Below are 20361 nucleotides of genomic sequence, written 5' to 3'. Positions count from 1 at the left end.
TTGAAATGAAGAAAAACCTTCTCGAGTTCAATGATAAATCACCAGTACGCAAAGTTGGCTAAATGAGTCAGGCTGTTAAAAAAACAAGGCCATAGATCAGTTGCTTTTCTAAACATCCTGCTTCCCTGCACAACTGTTTCTGTGCATGTTTACTTCGAGATTCCTTTACGGAAACAAAGCTATTCCTCTGTGTTGCTTTGATTCAGGGAGGTAGGATCTAATTGTTTCTTTGGAGAGCCATCCTGAAAGCTTCCAAGGTGGGAAGGTGGCGGGAGCTATTTTTAACATTCCTGGTCTCTTAATAGCTGGCTGTGCAGTCAGGCGAAGCTACTCGTTTTGTACTGAAAAGCTGATGGCAGGGAGAGAACCCACCAGCCTCGGCTCCTGCCCTCGGGGGATCAGAGCAGCTGGGCTGGGGCTGCAGAGATGCAGGGCCTAATATTAGGCAAGAAATAAATAGCAGGAATCTGTGGGCCATCTAGACATTCAACCTCAGAGGCATCCAATTTCAAAGTCAGAAGGCAGGAATTATTTAACAGAAAAAAAGTAGTGAGACCTGCTGGCAGGGGAAAAACAAACACATCTGAACAAATGCAAACATGATTTAAAAACCAAGGGCAAAGGAAGGAAGACATAGAAGGCCCATCTGTGAAAGGCAGTCAATAAAATGTAATTAAAATCGGAATATGCAATAGACAGAAAAGCATGGAAGAAAGCTGACATCCAGCAAAATCAGGAAAAATTAATCTCAAAGTTAGAAAGTAACCAGATCGAATTAGCACACATAGGTAAGAGGCACAGTGGAAAGGACAGTGGCTTGCACAGTCAAAGGTCAGGGACGGCCATACAAAGCTCAGCTGAGTAGCACATCAAAAGACCGACTTTGACCTTCTCGTCCCCCTTGAGTGAAATATGGAAAATGTCAATACATGGCTTCCAGGGTGGTTGTAATGACCGAATGAGACCCACTCTGAGCAGCATGGGTGTTGCTATCAATCTACATAGCTTGCACCGTGCCCGATTACATCGCAGATGGCTCAGTGTTTTTGAATGAATGGCTAATTTACGGATTTTAACACTGCCAAGCAATAAGCCAATATTATTGGATCTCTCAGTTTTTAAAAGGCAGTTTAGACCAGCAGTTCTCCAAGTGTGGTCCCTAGACCAGAGGCATCAGCATCACCTGGGAACTCGCTACAAACGTAAATTCACCAGCATCATCCCAGACCTACAGAATCAGAGACTCTTGGGAGGGGGTGGGGCGAGCGGAGGGCAGAATACAGGCTACAATCTGGGCCTTAAGAAGCCCTCCAGGTGATTCTGATTCAAGGTCCATGCTAAAGTCTGAGAACCACTGGTCCAGGAAATTAGCAGCAATTTTTAAAATATCAAATATTAATATTATTCATTTAAGAGTTACACATGTGACAGATTACAAAAGAAAAAGACCGAAGAGTGAAAGTCAAATATTGCATTAAAAAGCCTTTACTGACTGCACTGCGGGCACATGTTTTTTCTTTCTGTGACCGGGAGCCCCCAGGCTTGATGACCATGCCTGTCACTGCATTGTTTCCAGATCTGCTTTCCTATTATTTAAGAGCAGGTGTTGGGGATTTGTGTCCCCCAACCCCTACCACACAGCCAGGGACTCTGGAAGTACTCATTATAAAGTAATTAATGACTACGTAGCACCATGCATCGCTATTTTTAGAATAATCTCTTTCGTTCCATTTTCCTAGAACCCAAATAAGAAACTGTGATATTGGTAGAGGCCAGACTATACGTGACACCTATAGGGTCTAATCTGTTGATTACAAAGTGAGAGAGATTTCAAGAAATTTCCTTTCATGAAGGATGTCCTGATGACTCTCCAAGAAAAACTGAAACCAAAGGAAAAAAAGTATTACATTAAGAATTTATGCCACGAGACAGACAGGTTAAGGGACTGACTTCAAGATATTTATCAGCTGAATTGTAGGTTTGTATAATAAACCAAGCTATAGGGAAGGTAGGTATTCGTTCTCTGAGAAAGAATTTTTTTTATTTATTTATTTTTAATTTTTTTTAACATTTATTCATTTTTGAAAGGCAGAGAGAGACAGAGCGCGAATGGGGGAGGGGCAAAGAGAGAGGGAGACACAGAATGCGAAGCAGGCTCCAGGCTCTGAGCTGTCAGCACAGAGCCCAACATGGGGCTCGAACTCACGGACCATGAGATCATGACCTGAGACAAAGTCGGCCGCTTAACCGACTGAGCCACTCAGGCGCCCCGAGAAAGAATTTTTGATGAGTGAAAATTCACAGCTGGGGAATCTGAGACACGTTCAGAGGAGTGAAGACGCGTTCCCACGAAGCAAACACACAGCGTGAGCCAAAGCAGGGTCACGGTACCAAACAGGCACTCTCGGACGCACTGGCTGAGGCCCCGGGGAGGACGATGGGGCTGCGGCCTCAAACCCACATGCTGCGGAGCTGGGGTACCAAAGCAGCATCCGTGAAGGTTTCTGATCGGAGTGCAGACGTGGGGAAGGCATGTCGGAGACCGGTTGCTTCCTGTTCTCACCCACTTCACTTTAGGGGGAGGGCTTTACTCTCATCCTTTCCTCGGGCATAGGCACTGTGGATGGGCAAAACGGGGGCGGGGTGGGGGGGCACGGGCCCAGCCTCTGGGGAGACAACAAGGAGAACGAAAGCGCCCATCCGCTGACCTTGCACTAGCACTGAGAAGCTCAAAGAGGTGCCCTTGGCGCATCCCCCATTCTGTGGCCGTGCGTAGATGTGTGCATGTACATGTGTGGATGTGTGCGTTCTAACTCCTACAAGGTCGAGACTTGTTACTCCATTTCACAGGTGAGAACATTTGGGCTCAAGAGAGCAAGGTCGAGCTGGAGAGTGGCTCAACCTGCAATCGCACCCAGGACCACAGACTCCCAACCCCACCATTTCTTTACTCCTCGTGTGTGTTATACTTCCTTTACATGAGGCTTTTTTATTTTTTTAACATTTATTTTCGAAAGACAGAGACAGAGTGAGCAGGGGAGGGGCAGAGAGAGAGAGAGAGAGAGAGAGAGAGAATCTGAAGCAGGCTCCAGGCTCTGAGCTGTCAGCACACAGCCCGACACGGGGCTCGAACCCACAAATCATGAGATCATGACCTGAGCTGAAGTCAGGCACTTAACCGACTGAGCCACCCAGGCGCCAAGGCCAGCACGGAGGCAAGGAAGAGCGGGCAGGGAGCGGGTCTTAGCAGAGGAGAAAAGGACCTTCTGAGGGTCTCACGTGGTCCACAGCGGCTCCCTAGACAGGGGCGACACAGAGGAGCAGAGGCCAAGTCACTTGCTGGGGAAGCGGCAGTGGGGCACAGGGCAGGGCGAGGAACCGGCGGCTCGACAAGAATGGCAGCAGGGACAGCAGCCGACATTTGCTGGGTGAACACGGCACAGGCACCGTGTTCCCTAAACCTCACAGCACCCCTGGAGTGCGGTGCCGTGGATTCCGTCAGCCTTCCCAGGTCACGGACGGGAAGCTGGACCCAGTGCGATGAAGCAAGTTCCCTCAAGTCCCAGGGGAAATGAGGCTTCTGGAAGCAGGGCGGGGGGGACCGTGGAGAGGGAGGACCGCCTTATCGCAATCGCAATCGTTCAGGCAGAAGGAGACAACAGCCTGGATCAGGGCATGGGGGATGGGAGGGGAAGAGCTGGGGCAGGTGGGAAATCGCTGTAAATCCAGCAAACCTGGTGACTGGTCCAAAGGTAAGACGAGGGGCTTCCAGGCTGAGTGACAAGGGTGGTGATGGCACCGTTGATAGAAACCAGAGCTCTCGAAAAGGTCAGGCTTGAAAGTGTGTGAGAGGCAGAGGGAGGGGGGCCCCGCAGGTCTGGGGTCGAGTCCGAGGAGGACATGAGCGGTTAGTGGTGCCTTGGTCCCAATTCCACTGGGGGTGCTGGAGGCGACAGGCTGGAAGGAAGGGTCTGGAAGCCAGACACTTAGAGGTGACAGCTGAGAATGAGTGACTGCTGCCGAAGGCAGAGGGAGGTGGCAGCAGAGGGGCAAGACGGTGGCTCCTGAGAGAGGAAGGGGAAAGGAAGGAGGGGAGGAGGGCTGGACCGGTTTCAGGAGAACAGACACCACGCAGGCCAGGCAAGAAACGCTTCTAAGGGGATGAGGACAAAGAAAGAGCCCTGGAAATTAGTGGGGAGGACACACCACCAATAACCTTGGAGAGAAGCTTCCTGATGTAAAGAGAAAGGAAGTGTAACTAAATGGGCAGGAAATCACAACATGGCCACAGATGGAGGTGTGGCAGTGATGAAGAAGATGAGGGGAGAGAGAAGGGGGGAAAGGGAGGGGAGGGGAGGGGGGAGGGGGAGGGGAGGAAGAGCTCAACATATGGAAGCAGCAGCAGGCACTTCCTAAATTTCTGCCTGTCAAGGGGCTGGATTTAAGATGAGACCTCGGCACCGCTGCTGATGAGAGGCCAAGGATGAAGTTAGAAGATGAAGGATGGCAAAGACAGAGACACCGAAGAGGGCGGAAGCATAAGACCCTGGAGGAGGAGCGAAGGGAGATCGTAACCAGGGTAGGGTTCACAGTAGCACCATTCGCCACCACCAAACGGTGGAAACAACGCAAGCGTGCGCCAGTCGGTGAACAGATAAACACGGTGAGGGGTCTGCAGACAATGGGACATTATTCAGGCAGAAAAAGGAATGAAGCTACTTGCTACGACATGGATGAACCTTGAAAAGCCAGACACGAGGGGCCGCATAGCAAATAATTCAACTTACATGAAGTGTCCAGGATGGGCAAGTCTACAGAGACCGGAAGTAGGTCGGTGGTGGCCATGGGCTGGGGGGAGGAGGTGGCAGAATCGGGGGGCAGCAGGCAAAGGGGAGAGGGCTGCTTTCTGGGGACATAACCGTGTTCTAAAATGGACTGTTGCAACTCTGTAAATATTCTGAAAATCACTGAATTGTACCCTTGGGCGGGGTGTGGATCGTATCTCAATGAAGCTGTTGTTAATGAAAACCTCTGGAGCCTTCCACATCTCCCCACGGCCACTCACACCCCCCACACACACCCCCAGCAAGTGTTACCAGCAACACCGTCACCATGTTCCAGACCCAAACTTCCACCGCTGACGGCACCACGGTGCTCCAGTCGCCGTTCTCTCTTGCCTGGAGAGTAGTCTCCCAATTTCCCCTCCCTATGTTTCTTCTTCACCAGGTTTCAGAGTGACCCTTTCAAGAGAGAAGTCAGATGGCTTGCCCTAGCTCACACTAGGGCTGTCGCTTTCACGTTAGAATCCCTGTCCTTCCTCCGTGGCCCAGTCCAGCTTCCTTCCCAGCACCAAGTCTCATCATTGGCTCTTAGACACTGTGCAGGTACTCCTGCCTCAGGACCTTTGCATGTGCCATTCCCTCTGCCTGGATGCTATGCCCCCCAACAGTCACATCGTTCCCAAGCTCACAAGCTCATTGTATTCAGGTCTCTACACAAGTAGTTTCCCTTCAGAGAAGCCTCACCTGATCACCCTCATGCTCCCATTTCTTTTGATCTCTTCACCTGTTTTATTTTTCTTCATTGCACCTATCACTTCCTGACCCTCTCCCTTAACTACATACACACACACACACACACACACACACACACACACACCAAGAAACACACATGCTCACATTGTTGATTCCTCTCCGTCACTACAATGCAGCCCCCATAAGCATGAGGACATTACTGTTTCACAGATGTAGTCCTGGCACCTGGCAAATTCATGGCACGTAGGAGATACTTGATAAGCAATTGTTGAATGAATGAGCAAGCCTCACTATTTTAAATTTTTTTTTTTAACGTTTATTTATTTTTGAGACAGAGAGAGACAGAGCATGAACGGGGGAGGGGCAGAGAGAGAGGGAGGCACAGAATCGGAAGCAGGTTCCGGGCTCTGAGCCATCAGCCCAGAGCCCGACGCGGGGCTCGAACTCGCGGACCGCGAGATCGTGACCTGAGCTGAAGTCGGACACTTAACCGACTGAGCCACCCAGGCGCCCCATGCCTCACTATTTTAAAGGTAAGGACACCCGAGAGCTGAAAGGCTGGGAGGGTCACGCAAGGTCATTTAACTAGTAAATGGAAGGCGCTGGACTGAAACCCTGAGCAGCAGGTTACAGTTTGGTTTGTCCCCCGGTCCCAGCTGGCACCATCTCTTGTCCTGCGAGTGGGTGAAGAGCCATCATGGGTCATGCATTCGCAGCCCGTTGGAGAGGGCCATGCCCTCTGCCCTGTTCATAACTAATGGAAAATTCACAAACCTGTGAATATGTTGCAGTGAAATGTACTCTGACCCAAAGATGGACACAGAGTGGAGAGGCCTGAAATCCTGTCTCCCACAAGCTTGCAGACCTTGGTCAAGTCCTTCAGTCTCCTGGGGTCACCCCTGCTCTCCCTGCCCCACGACCAGAGACGAGCTCTGAGGTGCCCTCCACTCGGAACCTCTGAACTAAGCCACGTGCAAAAACCCGCATTCACCTGCCCACACACTCACTTCCTGAGCTGAGTGAGGCTGGGTGTGAGGACCTACAGCCCATCCCACTCAGGGCTTGTCTCCAGGAGGAGGTGACCTGCTTCTGACTCACCAGTCAAAGGCATCTGAGCACCTATCTGAGTGACACTGAGTAGAGCTGGGACGGGAACACATGAGATGTTCTCTGTGCCTTGGAAATGCCAAGCTTTAAAAAAAAAAAAATAGGCTGAAATCACCAATAAGCTGGAACAATGAAGGGCTCTGAAGTTGAAAAATGCTTTGTGCAAAATGCTAATAATATTTCGGCAGTGGCAGTTTGGAACGTGCATCGCAGCTATTCTTTTCAGAAAAAGAAATCGCTCCTCTGAGGAAAAATTATATTCTCAATATTAGAAGGCTTTTCTAAAATAAATCCTGATTAAGGAAGTTAAATTTCAATTTAATCAGGCATTCCACATTCACTAATGTGCAAGGCATGGGGTTTGACACTGACAGGGGATGGAGAAATCAAGAATTTCAGGCCAGCCACAATCTGGTGGGGCAGGTGAAAAACACATATGCTACACAGAGAAGCCCGATGAAGAGAGACAAGAAAATTGAGTCCCTACTGCGTATCTGTGTGCGCCTCATATAGAATTTCATCTCGTTCTGTTCATTCATTCATTCATTCAACAGATCTTTACTGAGCCCTACTGTGTGCCAGGCCCTGGGCTAGATACTGGAGATACAAGTCCACAGAACAGACCAAGAGCTCACGTTCTCATTTGGTATTCGTAAGTCATGATGAGGGTTGCCATAATCTTGCAGAGTCAGAGAAGCAGACCCAGAAAGGTGTGTGACTTGCCCAAAGAGTCCCACTAGAAAATGGTAAGGACACAGCAGGATTTGCACTGCTGGCTGTGGAACTGTAGTCCAGTGGGATGGGTAGGGGTCTAGTCCACAGTGCAGATGAGTGGTGTCTAGTCCACAGGGTAGATGGGTGGGGGTCTGGTCCACTGATGGGTAGGGGTCTAGTCCACAGGGTAGATGGGTGGGGGTCTAGTCCATAGGGTAGATGTGTGGGGGTCTAGTCCACAGGGTATATGGGTGGGGGTCGAGTCCACAGGGCAGATGGGTAGGGGTCTAGACCACTGACAGGTAGTCGTCTAGACCACAGAGCAGACGAGTGGTGTCTAGTCCACAGGGTAGATGGCGGGGGGGGGGGGGCGGATCTAGTCCACAGGACAGATGGGTGGGTGTCTAGTCCATACAGTAGATGGTTAGGGGTCTAGTCCACTGACGGGTAGGAATCTAGACCACAGGGCTGATGGGTAGGAGTCTAGACCACAGGGCAGATGGGTAGGGGTCTAGTCCACATGGTAAATGGGTACAGGTCTAGTCCACAGGGCAGATGGGTGGGGGTCTAGTCCACATGATAGATGGGTAGGGGTCTAGTCCACAGGGCAGATGGGTGGAGGTCTAGTCCACAGGGTAGACGGGTAGGGGTCTAGTCCACAGGGTAGATGGGTGGGGGTCTAGTCCACAGGGTAGATGGGTAGGGGTCTAGTCCACAGGGTAGATGCATAGGGATCTAGACCACTGATGGGTAGGAGTCTAGACCATAGGGCTGATGGGTAGGAGTCTAGACCACAGGGCACATGGGTTGGAGTCTAGACCACAGGGAAGATGGGTAGGGGTCTAGTCCACAAGGTAGATGGGCAGGGGTCTAGTCCACAAGGTAGATGGGTAGGAGTCTAGTCCACAGGGCAGACAAGTAGGGGTCCAGTCCACAGGGTAGATGGGTAGGGGTCTAGTCCACAAGGTAGATGGGTAGGCATCTAGTCCATGGGGCTGACGGGTAGGAGTCTAGACCACAAGGCTGACTCTAGCACCTGGGGCTCATGTAACCTCAGGAAACAAGGAGGGTCTCCAGGAAGCTTATTCTGGACCAGACAGTATGACACCGGAGCTAGATGGGAAACAAACAGGGAAAACAGCCCACATTTCAGGTCTAATTGGCTGGGATTTATGACTGCAATCTGGGCATTCTGCCTCCAGAGCCTGTGCTCTTAAATAGTATGCTATAATTTTAAAAAAGAAGAGTGCTTTCTGGTTCTGTCCTTCACATGAGTTTGCCACTTATTAATTCTCACATCTGGCCCAAATCCTGTTCACCTCATCATGGCCAACCACTGTCGCTGGGGGAGTTCACAGCTTCTTTGTCACAAGAAAACCAAGTGGCCGCAACTATTTCTAAATATGGTGCTGTCCTTCAGAGTGTCTGGTAACTTCTGGCACCTCCCTTGCTTCTGTCCCTGTATGTGTTCTCTTAGAGAGGTCTCAGAGCTTCTGATGAAATCCACACCACATCAACGTAAACAGAAGGCCACCAAGGGCTTGAACAAACTCTGTTGCCAAAGTCAATAACCTCCTCTTAGGTTCTCCTGAACTATTTGACGTTGTTGACAATCCCCTTCTTTTTGAAAACTATCACAAGAAAGTTTCAAGACAAATATCAATCACATTTGATAAAAAAATCCCCTGCCCCAAATGAAAATTTTATTGGCTATAATCTATAACTCATTTTACATCATAGACACATGTATATGACACTTATCAATGTTTTCCTACTGAAAAAATCATCTCCTGCTTTCAAAAAATTGTAATAAAAATCAAACGGACAACTTAAGTAGAGTTGATTACTTAATCAACTCTACACCCAATCTGCCATATTCATACATCTCTAACTTACCACGACTCAAAACAATTATATTTGTATGGACATTTGACATAGAACTGAAAGCAAAATATAAAAATATTAGCAAATTTGGATCTGAAGCTTCTTCACTGATAATATTTTCACCAAGAAATGCTCTATCAAGAGAAATAAGCAATGTCTCCAAGGAGAGACTTTGTTGGGAGTTTTTGTTCTCTGGTGAGAAGAATCTGGTTCGATTTCATTCATTCATCAAACAAGGTAATTTCTCATGATCAAACTTGCAACAACCGGAGCAAAGCAGGAAAAACAGTTTTAAAGGAAAGCAGACTTCATATTCTTTGAGAGTTCTTATGCATTTACCTGGGGCTTCAGAGGTCAATTAACTGATGTTAATTAACCTGTAAATAGTTCTTCCACAAAGAAAATGTATTTTTCCTATAAAAAATAAGTTTCTTGAGGATGTTCAGGACTAAATTAAGTAGAAAACTCATTGTGAGAAGCCAGTCCTTTTTCTTTTGACAAAAGTGTGTAATATTGCTTCTCTTAGGAAGACACCTGTTTGACGTGAGGACGCTGAAGGAAATGACATGGGCCTGGGCCACATATCTGTACCAGGAAAGTGCTCAGCAAGATGCTGAAGAACATGGGCTTTGGAGGCAGGCAGAGGGCCTGGGTCAAGTCCCAGCCCCGACAGTTATTGGCATGTGCACCTGGTATGACAGAAACCATGCGAATGTTCACCTCGTCTCCTCTTCCTAGTCAAAGCCTCTGGGGGCTAAGTGACTGAATTACGGCAAATGGCATGTGTTGGGGGTGATATAAGATATTTCCAGGTGCTGCTCGCAGAACATCGCACCCAATCAGCTCCCTCTATCCTTCAGCAGTGACTGTGAAGGCCACCTCTTGATGGTGGCACCTTCATGACACAAAGGGACCTGGATCCCTGAGTTGCCACCTGGAGGGAAGTGCCTTCATCAGACTATGACACGGGAGAAATTAACCTTTTCTTGGGAGCCACTGAGGTTTGGCGATTGATATATTATTGCAGCACAATCAAGTGTTACCCTAATATTCTTGGCCAAGTTACAAACTTCCTCGTACTTATAATTAAGACTGCTTAACTCAGAGATTGTTCTAAGAGCAACCTTGGAGAGCACTTAGCATGGGCCTGGCATGTGGTAAACAATAAGCATTAGCTATTTTGTGTGCACACACAGACAAGCATGCAAATACACATTAGCTTATCCATATGCGCACGCATGCACACACGCTTGCCTTGACTGCCCTGAAAAGCTCATGGAGAGGCAGAGCTGGAAGCTAGAAGTGGGAGGGGCTTATCCTGCAAGGAACACAAATTGAGAAGGTAGAGCCCTACTTAAGGAAACAGCAGGAAGACGTCAGAAAGCAGACAAGCAAAGAGAGAGTGAGGGCACCAGGGTAACATTTCCTAAATCTCATCTAGCTCTGATCAGGATCTGCTCTAGAGCATAGCAGGAATGGAGGCCATGGAGAAGAGACCCACACCGGCCCAGCTCTGTGAAAGGCAAGGAAAGAAAGCTTTGGGGAGTCGGGGAGACGCTGACAGAGGCAGCGCGACTGAGAGACCCCAGCCCGTGCGAGGCCACCTTACATGAAAGACACACTATAGATTCAAGGCCAGCAGGGAAGACAGAAATAGCTGCTGGGGTTCTACAACTGCCTTAAACTTGTACAAAACAAGAAAGGGCTCCTCATATGTGGAGGGATTTCCTCACAAGTGGAGAACCCTAAGCAAACCACACGCCTTTCAGGAAGAAGCTCAGAGAACAACACATTCCAAATGCAGGGGAGATTATTTACACTATTTTATAAAGTTGTTTAAACCGTGACCAATGCACAAAGGCATCTATATCCTTAATAAAAATGTGTATTATTTCATGAAAATTGAGAAGTCCTCAATCTGTGATATTCAGGGAACAGGACAACTGTTAGAAATAGCTTATTAGAGGGGCACCTCGGTAGCTCAGTCAGTTAAGCATCCGACTCTTGATTTCGGCTCAGGTCACAATCCCAGAACCCTGAGATCGAGCTCTGCATCAGGCTCCGCACTGGGGTTGGAGCCTGCTTACGATTCTCCCTCTCCCTCTGCCCCTCCCTCACTTACGCTCTCTAGAAAGGAAGGGGAAGGGAGGGAGGGAGAAAGAGAAAGAAAGAAAAAAGAAAGAAAGAAAGAAAGAAAGAAAGAAAGAAAGAAAGAAAGAAAGAAAGAAAGAAAGACAAATTTACAATGTGGTGTTATAAGATAGTTTTGTTGTTTTAATGGAAGAAAAAAAAGATGATCAGTTTATAAATCAAGATCAATTTGCCTGCCATCTCTTGGGTTCCTGATGAACTTACTGGCAATCACCAAACTCCCTGAGTCTATCTAAGTAGAATTATTAAAATTCATATTCTTAAAATGCAACTCCCTAGCCCTATGTCAATTGAGAGTCAAAGTATTTTTTATTGTTATTGCTATTACTGTTATTCGAAGTCCCAATTCCCCAATTCCCCAAGGAGAATCCTGTGTATCTGTATGTGCCTCATAGCCAGGATGTGCTATTAACATGGAAGATGTTAAGTCATCTTAGATAAAGGTGAAATCCTTTTCCCCACAAGTAAGTAAAAATAATTAGATACGCTTCTGAAAAATTTCAAATCAATGGGTAAATCATCACAGTGCAGAAACGCCTGAGAGTAAGCACAATTAAAAATGTATTAGGCATCCAGTCATTCCTAACTCTGTCAGTAGCTTTGTAGCAGGTGGGACACAATATAAAGTTTCAAATATTACATATTTATACAAATGGGGTATTTTCAAAGAAAAAGAAAAATAAAATTATAGTAAAAGATGAAATTAGCTCCCTATCTCAACAAACATATACAAAAATAAAATTCATACTAAATAAAGGCTGGCAAAATTGAATTTTTAAATGCCTACTGGAAAATATAGGTTAATATCTTTTAGTTCTCCAGGTAAAGAAATACTTTCTTAAATAGTACATAAAATGTAGTAACTAGAGAAGTGTGCAGAATACAATAAAAATGTCCATTCATCAAAAGACCCCTCAAAGCGAAAAGACAGCTTACGAAGGAGAAAATACTTGCAGTTCATACAGCTGACAAATGGTTAGGATCAAAAAGAAACAAAGGACACTTACCAACCAACAAGAAGAACACACACACACACACACACACACACACAAGCAAGAGATAGGAAAACAGTATTTCATAGGAAAGACACACACGTGGCTAATAAACATATGAAGAGGAGCTCGGGGTCACTAGTGAGCCACAAAATACAGAAACCACAATGAGACACCTTTTCGCACCCATTCAGTCAGCAAAAATGAAAACTTCTGATGCTACAAAACATTGAAGAGGGTGTGAATTCACAAGACCAATTATGCATCACACGTGGGAGTATATAAGAGCGTGACCACTTTGGGAAACCCTCTGACATGACACCCCCCCGCCAAAGCGATCAATTATGTAGCCTATATTCCAACAACGGCAGTCCTAGGTATATACCTAAAACAATCTCCAGCACACAGACGACCAAAGACACATACCCAAATGTGCCTGTCGGTCCCGGTCCACAGGGGAATAGGAGAATGGAATTTGATACAGCAGTCCAAAAGAACGAGCTCAAACCATATGGACACATCTCATGAAAAAAGAAAGCACCAGAGAATTACATGCATGATACCATAACATGACTCATGCATGGCACGGTTTTTATAAACATGAAAACAATTAAAGTAAAATTAAATTCTTCTATGAAAACATGTAAATAGTCTAACTTTACAAAAAGGAAAACCAAGGACAGATCAACTCAAGATTCAGAGTGATCATTCCCTGCAGATGGGAAGGGGAAGTCAAGGAGTGGGCTAATGAGGAAACTCTTTGACTAGTTATGGGGTTGAACTTCTGGTTTTTTTAAAAATTTTTTTTTCTTAATGTTTTTATTTATTTTGAGACAGAGAGAGACAGAGCATGAACAGGGGAGGGGCAGAGAGAGAGGGAGACACAGAATCGGAAGCAGGCTCCAGGCTCTGAGCCATCAGCATAGAGCCCGATGCGGGGCTCAAACCCACAGACCGTGAGATCATGACCTGAGCCGAAGTTGGACACTCAACCGACTCAGCCACCCAGGCGCCCCTGAACTTCTGGTTTTGATGTTGGTTTCACCAGGGATTATTACATTATTAAAATAGCTAAGAAAATATACAAAAGCAGGTTGCAGACAAAATGAGAGAGTGTCACCAGCCAAGCATTATGACCGTTCCAATTCTGTGCACATGAGCTCCTTTAATAAAAGGGACAAATGCCCTTTGAGAACAGACTTAGGTAAAATATCAAACTGAAATCATTCCAGTCCAGACAGTGACAAGCTCCACCCACCAACCCTGACTGGGACTATTTATAGAAGGTTCGTTATTTGTTCTAACACGACTTACAAAGCGGAAATTGAAAACATCTTAAAGATCCATCACTAGATGGATTAAAACATGAGGCCATGTTCATATGCTTTCATTAATTCACCTCATCAGCACATTGACAGAGTGCCCACAATTTGTCAGACACTGTGGGACACAGTGATGAGCTAGACCGACTGGGGCCCCACTCCCATGGGGTTAACTCTGGTGGGGAAGACAGGCTATAATCAAAAGATCACACGTGTAAATGTGCCCTGAAAACAGATGAGGGCTGTCAAAGAAAGGAGCCTGGGGTTATGGAAGGGAAAGAGGGAGGGAGACTAGCTTAAACCATTTAGTGACACTTCCCCGGGGACAGGGGGCATTTAAGAGAGATCTGAAACAGAAACTTGGTGGTATTCATCTAGGCGAAAGGAAGGCAGAAGAGGGGCCGCGTAGGAACAAAGAAGCGAGACAGGCCTGCAGCAGAAGGGAGCTCAGGCCGTCAGGGAGATGAAAGGCCAAGGTGGTCAGACCCAGAGCACGGTGGGCAGTGCGGTGAGATGGGGCTGGAAAGGCGGGTGAGCAACAGGTCACAGAGGAGGATGAGGCTGAGGATATCAGTCTATTTCCAAAGAGCAATGGGAAGAAGGGGTTTAAGTAGGAAGGCAACTACATCAGATCGGCACTGGAAAATGATCACCTGCCACCATGAGGAGAATGGAAGGTACGGGGACAAAAGCCGGTGCTCACTCTAACAGGACCACTCTGGTTCGGTGTACAGCATGCTCAGGAGAACATGGAGAAGCGGTGGGAGGTACCCCAGTAGCACAGACAAGGGGCAGAGGCAGCTAGCTTAGGGGTAGCGTTAGTGGGGCTGCGGAGAGGGTGGTAGACTTGAGAGGTCTCTAGGCAGTAAAAATGGAGACCACTTGGAGGTAGAAGGGGTGTGGACAGTGAGGGAGAGGGAGGCACCCAGGACGACTTGCAGATACATGTGCAGCTGATGGAAATAGATGGGACACTGGAAGCTGAGCAGAGCGGGGCTGGGGCATGATGAGCTCAATTGTGCAATGGCTGAGCTTAAGGTGGCCCGGGACATCTCAAGGGGGATGTCAAGTAAGCAGTAGATAAGGGGGTCTGGAGGGAGTCTGACCTGGAGATACAAATTTAGGAGACACGCTGTGTGATTGTTAAAATGAATGAGGCAAATCCATATGTAGTGATGTGAAAGGTTGTCGATGATGTACTGGCAAATATACACATACTATAATCACTTTTTTTTAAAAAGCATATAGAAAAATAACCATCTGATGTCCAAGAGAAATATACACACTCACATGTAGATGCGCGTGCACACACACACACACACACACACACACACACACACACTGGGTCTGGAAAGAATTTATCAGGTTATTTACCTATCCCTGTGATCGATCTTTCGGTTGGAAGAGATGAGTGAAGAACTTTCATGCATTCATATAAACTTTAGCATCGTTCGGTCCCGTTTCTGACAGTGAGCACTTCCATCACTCCAACTGCCCCTTCTCTCTATCCCTCTGGCCTTCTCCAACTCCCACCTCTTCCTGAATCCCCACCCAGGGGCCAATGTTGGCAACAGGACGAGATGGAAAAGGAAAGGTGATGCCAGTTTTGCACATTATCTTATAGTGAAAAAGGAGAAATTTGGGGTTTGCTTTTAAGCTGTATCGAAAGAGCGTATCAGAATGTTCACGGTAATGCCATTCCTGCTCCTTGAGGGCTAATAACCGAATTGGCTGAGCAGTTAAGTCAATTGAGATGACTGTGGAACACAGAAGTCTGTGGGCATACTGGCTTCTGTGTTCTCCTACTGGTCACCCATTGTGCTCCAAGGATTCGAAAGTCTCATGTAAAACCCACGAATCCCTCACACTGATCAAAGAACGTTGGAGACCTCCCCCACTGTGGAGAACAGTGTACCAAGAACTCGGCTTAATGAACACACATGAACAAAAGGAAATTAACAAAAACGGGAGGATGGGGTGGCTTTACACAGCACCCCGCACAGTTTATTCTAGATTTTTCTTGTTACTAAGCATAATCACCCAGCACAGTCCCACTCTACGCTCAGTGCATATTTGCAGGATTGTTTCTGAAATGTCCAGACCTCTCTTTGACCAAGCATATCATTATCCCAGAACAAAAATGGAGGACCGCTAAGACAGAAGCATCCTAATGTCAGAAAGTGAGCCAAGGAACAATAATGTCTATCCCCATGTGGATTTCCTTCTTCCATCCTTCTTCAAATGAAGCACACATCGATAGCATCAAATGAGATCTTCAAGTTGCCTTGTCTAACAGCTGGACAATGCGTTGCTTACGCGTCCTTAATTAGTGTGTATATTCTACAGAGAGATAGGTAGTAACTATTATCTATGGAAATCATACCAGCAAGGCAGACGCAGGTGAAATTGCTCCCGTCTTGTTTTTCATTTGCATCTATGCAGCTGGCGTTGTTCTGGCAAGGCTCCCTCTGGCAAGCATCAAATTCTTCACAGAAAGTGCCCACATACTGATCATCACAGCTACAGGAAAAAGTTGCCTGAAACACAAACATATCATATGTGTTACCTGAGTCCTCTAAAATGTATGCTTTGGCTCTAAAATGTAACTCGAAGTTCAAAGCCACGGCTTCTTTTTATAATTACACCAATACTGAATGTTTTCATCACATCGCTTATATTTTGATCTGATTACAATCATAGCTTTGAAAGATATTGTATGTATGTCCTTACATTTTAATTTCAAACATTTACTTTTCTCATTCTTTTTTTTTAAATTTTTTTAACATTTATTTATTATTGAGAGACAGAGAGAGAGCATGAGCAGGGGAGAGGCAGAGAGAGGGAGACACAGAATCTGAAGCAGGTTCCAGGCTCCGAGCTGTCAGCACAGAGCCCGACGCTGGGCTCGAACTCACAAACCGCGAGATCATGACCTGAGCCGAAGTCAGAAGCTCAACCGACTGAGCCACCCAGGTGCCCCTCTCATTCTTTTTTATTGATATTTATCCCAACCATTTTCAATCTTACTAAAAATAGAAGTGGAAAAGATAACTGTATTTTAAGCAAAAATGAAGTTTGCTGACCTGACATGGAAATGACAGTTTTGCTAGAGCAGATACATTGTGCTATAGCCATTAAATTAGATGTCATGCCAACCAGCTAAAATCCTTCAGCACAGTCAGCACTTGCAACAAAAAACAAAAACAAAAACATCATCAAATGTCCTACTCTGACAACCTTCCAGAGCACTGAAAGAATTTACTGAATCACCCTGTAAATTAGCCTCAACGTACAGCTATGCAGATAATCTGAGCGCAAGGGAAAAGAAAAGGAGTATAATCCAAGTAAACTTTTTGTTTGGTTTATATTACTGATATCTTGGTAACAAGACCATTGACTCAGAGCACTACATTTGGTTGGGAGCTTCATTTCGGAGAGAGTTGTAAAATCCAAGTAAAACCGAGCCCTCCTGCTCTCTTCTTAAGGCCTTAGTGCCTGAAGGTGGCAACCATCTAAAAGAAATACTAATCTGGCCCCAAGTCCCATGTGAAGCAACGCATGTTGTTACTGCAGATATTCATGAAGAGGGGAATGGAGGAAACAAAGGAATAATGTATGAGCAAAGCTTACTACTTACAAAAAATCAGAACAAAACAAAAAAAAGCACTTTCCCAGCATTCCCCAAGCCCCTACGTGAGGCAGGTGTTCAAATCTCTACCCATCCAAAGCCCCACCCACAGACTCTCCCAAGCCTGCCCTTCTTCTCACCTCCTCCTCCCCAGTCCCAGCCTTCTACCTCCAATCTCAGAGAGAGACTCTTCCTTCTTCTCCAGGTGTTGTTAACTCAGAATCCCCACCCGGGTCCCTGACCCCCAAGCACACCACGGTGCCTTCCTTCCTCCTGAAGGAGGAAACGTCTCCATTCCTCTCTTTAATATATATGTATATATTTGCCTCTCAATCAAGTTTAATAGTTCTTGCCCATTTCTTGATACATGTACTACTGCATATTTAGATTTCTTTGTAGCTACCGTTAATGAGCTACAAAACACTCTCCTCATCCTTTTCTGATAATACCCATCATACTTCTTAGCGGTTTTTACTGACATATAAAATGCTAGAGTTATATTACTGGCCATCATGCTGAGCTCTCACTACAGATCAGAGCTTTTATTTGATCCTCTTGTTTTTTTTTTTAGGTAAAACAACCCTGCCCCAAAGTGCATATCAGTTGCAAATAATGATAATGCCCCCTTCCCTTCTCCAGTCCTCATGGTTGCATTGGTGGCTCTTCTAGAATAAGCTTGATTTCGAAGGGAGGTCTGCAGAATTTACCACTAAGTAGAAAACTGGAACAATGACTGAATTGTATCAAATGCCATTTTAGCTTCTTAAAAAACAATAATCTCTTTCTTTCGGTCTTTGACCTAGCAATCTGTGAATGTTCAAATGCCCTACTCCTCACCCCACCTTGCATTCCTAGAAGGAACACCCCAGAGGCATTATGCAAACTTGTGTTATGGATGCATTCTACTTGGAGCTATACTTTGAGCGCTTTCCATTTAACCTGCCCCATCCCAACAGACTCTTTTTCTAAGAAAGGCTGTCCTGTGCACAGTGAGATCATAGTTTATACCATAACAGGACACTCCTCACCAAAAGTGACCAAACCAGGAGTGGATGGACCCCTGACCTCAGCAACCAAGCAAGAGGCCAGACGGTCAAACATGACATTTAGCTGGACCAAACTGCCAGGTTTTATGTAGGTGTGTTTCTTTTGTTAATTGAATGCGTTTTCGTTAAGGGGATATGAGAAATCCTTGTAATCTGCATAATCAACTCCTTTTAAGTTTCAGAATGCATTCTTCAATTATATGTTAGAAACCAGAACAAGTAGAATAAAAGCAATGGCTTTTCTCCTTAAGTTAGAGTTAAATTTTCTGCCTTCTGTTTCCATCCTCTCTCACACCTCTTTGTGGCAAATGGAAAATTCCCTCTGCCTGCTAGCAACAGTTGACTTCCTGTCTGGTTTCTCATGATACTGTGAGTTTTCTTCCCTTTGTGTGTGTTTGCACAGACTCTATAGTTGGAAGCTGGGAGAAGTTGCATCAAGGACTGTTAGAAAGGCAGCCTTGTAAATAGGAAACTCTTTTTCTAGAACTATCTGCTAAGGAAAATCTTGTCCTTGTCCAAATGTGCAACACAACGCACCTTGGATATCTTCAGAGATGTGTCTCGAGCCCTTTGTGCATCTGTGGATCTACGACTGCCTTTGAAATGTAAACACTGTGCGTGTCCAGCTCGTGCAATTCCGAAATGGGTCTCAGCTTCATAATAAATTATTATGTGTCATTATTTCTGGCAGCTGTCTTCTAAAATTTACTTGGTTTGTATCCAGCAGTTCCACGTTACAGATCAATTTACTTGGCTATCTGGGGGATGTAGTTTGCATATAATTCTTCTGTTGTGTCCCATGAAAAATATGTTGCTGGTGGAAATAAACTATTAAAAGCCCCAAATCAAATATCTTCAAGTTATCTTTGATTGACTCTAAAGCTAAAACAGAAGCCGCACATTTTGTTTTGCTTTGTTTTCAGCAGAAAGCTGGAAAGAAACTTCAAGAAACTGTTGAAACAATGGTTTTTGACCAAGAAAAACCACAGAATCGATTCTTAAACTTTGGCTGATGGATCAGGAAGAAGATTAAGAAATGTTTACATACCCATGACCACAAGGTGTTAGTGAGGTTTTTATGTTATTCTGTATCGTATCGTCCATAACGTTAGATTTCTTCCTAAGTCTATCTTCTAAGAACAACCAGCTTTCCTATATTGAGAGGTCTGTTTTACTACTTGCAAGACTTGATTTGTAAGAAGCATGAATGTGTATTAGGAAACTACGTTGTTGGCATATTTGCCGTGGAAACCAGTGATCAGTGAAAGCTGTAAACTGTTACACCAACCTTGAGAAGTTTCACCCACTATAATATCACTAATTAGGTCCAATTCACTTAACCAGCACAAAAGACAAAACCGACTTACTTAAAACTAGTCGGTTAGCGAAATTACAGAAAGATATTTCCTTGCAAAGTTATTGTGTAGTTCTACGTAAAAGGACTTTTCAAGCAAAATGAAAAGAGATTAATTTCAAAGCCCAGTGCAGAGTCTCAATTTTCCTCAACAGTTTGAAGTCAAATATTCCATTTGTGCATTAATGAAACTTTCTAAGTGGGAGGAAGCTCACTTTGAAAAGGTCCAGGTTTAAAAAGCTTCTGTCACACCTGCATTCATCTATTCATCCACACGGGCACTGTCCTTGGTCCTGGAGGCATAAACATGCAGAGGACTATCTCTTAGAAATTATCATCTGGTGTACTGTGGCTGACAATAAATAAAAAAAAAACAGGTAAACAATGTAGTGAATGAGGTGATAAATGCCATGGGGAAAAATAAAGTAGGGAAGGGGAAGAGAAGGTTCCTATAAGAAACATCCCTCTTAAACCTCCTATTATTGTATTTACTGTAAGGACACTGGTGAGAACATTTTGTGCCATACATCACTTGGTGCCTCCTTTATAAAGTCCTGCCCAGGAAAATTCGCTCATTTAAGTGCCAGTAAAAGTTATGCTAGTGGTGAGAGCTGATGTTTTGTCCTCGT

General features: G+C 45.6%; 1 protein-coding gene across 1 annotated transcript in view; it reads right to left on the bottom strand.

Moving 5' to 3' along the window:
* DNER (delta/notch like EGF repeat containing) overlaps window positions 1–20361 on the bottom strand; it is a 317354-nt gene that overhangs the window by 101730 nt on the left and 195263 nt on the right. Inside the window, exon 6 of the mRNA XM_078450803.2 lies at window positions 16088–16241. Coding sequence (XP_078306929.2) covers window positions 16088–16241 — 154 coding nt within the window. The remainder of the gene's footprint in view (window positions 1–16087; window positions 16242–20361) is intronic.

The sequence above is a fragment of the Panthera onca genome, chromosome C1, assembly GCF_046562875.1.
Source record: "Panthera onca isolate mPanOnc1 chromosome C1, mPanOnc1 haplotype 2, whole genome shotgun sequence".
Taxonomy (NCBI): Eukaryota; Metazoa; Chordata; class Mammalia; order Carnivora; family Felidae; genus Panthera; species Panthera onca.
This window is presented reverse-complemented; position numbering and strand designations above follow the sequence as displayed.